This window comes from Otolemur garnettii, unplaced genomic scaffold, assembly GCF_000181295.1.
Source record: "Otolemur garnettii isolate 467f Iridium unplaced genomic scaffold, OtoGar3 scaffold00061, whole genome shotgun sequence".
Classification (NCBI taxonomy): Eukaryota; Metazoa; Chordata; class Mammalia; order Primates; family Galagidae; genus Otolemur; species Otolemur garnettii.
Genome location: NW_003852456.1, coordinates 11,182,489 through 11,185,402, shown reverse-complemented (window position 1 = coordinate 11,185,402; position 2,914 = coordinate 11,182,489). Strand labels below are relative to the sequence as shown.

At 36.8% G+C, this 2,914-nt stretch overlaps 1 protein-coding gene across 1 annotated transcript in view; it reads right to left on the bottom strand.

Moving 5' to 3' along the window:
* The window catches only part of NEK1 (NIMA related kinase 1), a 103,478-nt gene that overhangs the window by 6,535 nt on the left and 94,029 nt on the right, over nt 1–2,914 (bottom strand). Inside the window, exons 32-33 of the mRNA XM_003792844.3 lie at nt 1,518–1,648; nt 934–1,066 (exon numbers count right to left, since the gene is read on the bottom strand). Coding sequence (XP_003792892.2) covers nt 934–1,066; nt 1,518–1,648 — 264 coding nt within the window. The remainder of the gene's footprint in view (nt 1–933; nt 1,067–1,517; nt 1,649–2,914) is intronic.

The following is a 2,914-nucleotide window of genomic DNA, read 5'->3' as shown; positions in this document are numbered from 1 at the left end:
GCTGAGCCCTTATAATTATTTTTTATTAAATCATAACCTTTGTACATTGATGCATTTATGAGGTTCAGGGTACTGCTTTGATATACAGTGTGAAATATTTACATTGAACCACGTAAATCACAATTAAAAACCTAACTATAGTCCATAAAGTAGAAGGGAAGAGGAGAGAGAGGGGTGGGGAGAGGGGATACAGGAGAAGGGAGGTTATTCGGGGTGACCTCACCTAATGTGCATGATGCAATGATACATATCATGAACTTTTTTATGTGACTATACAAAAAGTTATTGGTATGGAATGTAAATAAATTTAATAAACACTTAGTCTATGAATTAAACCTTTAAAGTAATTAATTTTTCAGCAAATAGTTTAGAAATGAATTCTTGTTGAAAAAAAATTCTTTTTAAAAGATGGGTTCTTGCCCTGTTGCCCAGGCTGGAATGCAGTGGTGCAATCATAGCTCACTATGAACCTCAACTCCTGGACTCGTGATCATCCTGCCATAGCTCCAGGGTAGTAGAATTACAGGTTAGTGCCACCACATCCGACTGTATAAAATTCCATATACTGCTTTATGTGTCTAAAAGTTTACTTGTATATACTTGATAAAAATTATTCTAATTTCTAGAGCTACCCAGTACAATTAGCTCCTAATTTCTGGAGCTATCCAAAATCTGTCTAGTAAGATTTAAAAATCTCATTCAAATATTACTTACAAATTAAATTTAAAAATACTGACTTAAAAGATATGTGAATAGAAGTGAAAGATCAGTAAAAGTATAAGACAGAGTTAATTTTATAATTGCTTAAAAGTAATAGATATCATTCCAATATAGATTTCACCAAAATGGTGAAATATGCTGATTCAGTTACATTTATCATCTTGTTTTTCTCACATTTATTGAAAATAATAAAGACAAGTGAGGAAATCTTACCTTCTTGGTAGGCTCCATCTGCCATGACTAAATGAAGAATCTTGGCATAAAGATGCTGATGTTCACTTCCCAAAATATTTTGAGCTATTTTTGAACAAATTTCAATATTTTCATCTTCATCTTCATGAATAGCCTATACCAAATCCCCAAATATAAATTAATTTTTGAGCAACTTTCTCTAATTGGAGACTTTGCTTTTTATTTATAAGAAATCTAATCACCAATAAAGACCAACATTTTTCTAGTATTCAAACAGAGCATTTTCTTTTTCTTCTTTTCTTTTTTGGAGACAAAGTCTCTGTCTCTTTGGCTAGAGTGCTGTTGCATCATCATAGCTCAAAGCAACCTCAAACTCCCAAGCTCAAGTGATCCTCCGGCTCAGCCTCTCGAGTAGCTGAGACTACAGGTGCCCACCACAGCGCCCTTTTCTCTTTTCAGTAGAGACAGGGTCTCCCTCTTGCTCAGACTAATCTCCAACTCCTGAGTTCAGGCGATCCACCTGGCTTGGCCTCCAGAGTGCTGGGATGACAGGTGTGAGTCAGAGCCTATTTTATAAGCAAATGTTTTGACTGACATTCACTTACTTTTATTTTCTCATACACCTCAAAGAACTTGTCAAAGCCCATCTCTTGCTCCAGGTGGAGTCTCAGTTCCTCTAAGTGGTTGAAGACACTGTCACATTCACATTCACTGACAGCTTCACCATCACTGTTATCTAAAAACATGCAATAAAAATAAGGTATTTTAGGATTAAAAAGACTGAATAAATTCTTACTGTGATAGAGTAAGATTCTATGACAAGTGAATGATGCCACTGAAGTAGATTACTTCCACTTCTAATATGAGTACTTTTGTCACCATAAGACAGGCTGGCCATAAAGTTTATGCAACTTAAAAAAAAAACAAACTATCTTCAAACAATAAAATAGTTACTATTTTAAACTGCATGCGAACTTTATGGCCACCCTGTATTTATCATTTATGTGTAAGAAAATACATATAAATCTATCTTAACAAGAATGTTACTTTGGGAATCTTTTATTTTATAGACATAAACAGTCAATCAGGTTAGAATAAAAATGTTCTTAGTCAGACGTTGTGGTGGGCTCCTGTAGTCCCAGCTACTTGAGAGGCTGTGGCAAGAGAATCACTTGAGCCCAAGAGTTTGAGGTTGATGTGAGCTGTGACACTATAGCACTCAACCAGCTGTGACACATAGCGAGACTCTGTCTCAAAATAAATAAATAAATAAATAAGAGAATAAAAATGTTCTGGCTGGGGGCAAGGGCTCACAGTGTGGCTTAATCCTAGCATTCTGGGAGGCTGAGTGGAGAGGACTGCCTGAGGCTAGGAGTTTGAGACCAGCTGGACCATCATAGCAAGACTCTGCCTCTACAAAAATATAAAAATTAGCCAGGCATGGTGGTGTGTATCTGTGATTCTAGCATCTGTGGAGATTGAGGTGGGAGGATCTCTTAAGCCGGGACCTGGAGGCTTCAGTGAACTATAATTGTGCCATTATTCTCCAGATTGGGTGACAGAGCAAAACCCCATCTCAAAAAACAAATTTTAGGAAAATACCTAGAAAGTATTATAAATGTTCAAGATATTTGTCATGTACATGCTCCAGATACTTAAAAAAAATTATTATAGAATCTTTTCACAATTAGCTTTTATTCCCAAATATTTATTATATAGTTCTTGAAATATACAAATGTTCTATGCATCTTGGGATAATGCTATCAACAAAAGTTTCCAAATCAGGCTCAGCACCTGTATCTCAGCAGCTAGGGAGCCCATCACACAAACTAGAGCTGGTGAGTTGATTCCAGCCTGGACCTGCCAAATGACGACAACTACAACAAAAAAAAACAACTGGGCTTTGTGGTGGGCGCCTGTAGTCCTAGCTACTTGGGAGGCTGAGGCAAGAGAATCACTTAAGCCCAAGAGTTGGAGGTTGCTGTGAGCTGTGATGCCACAG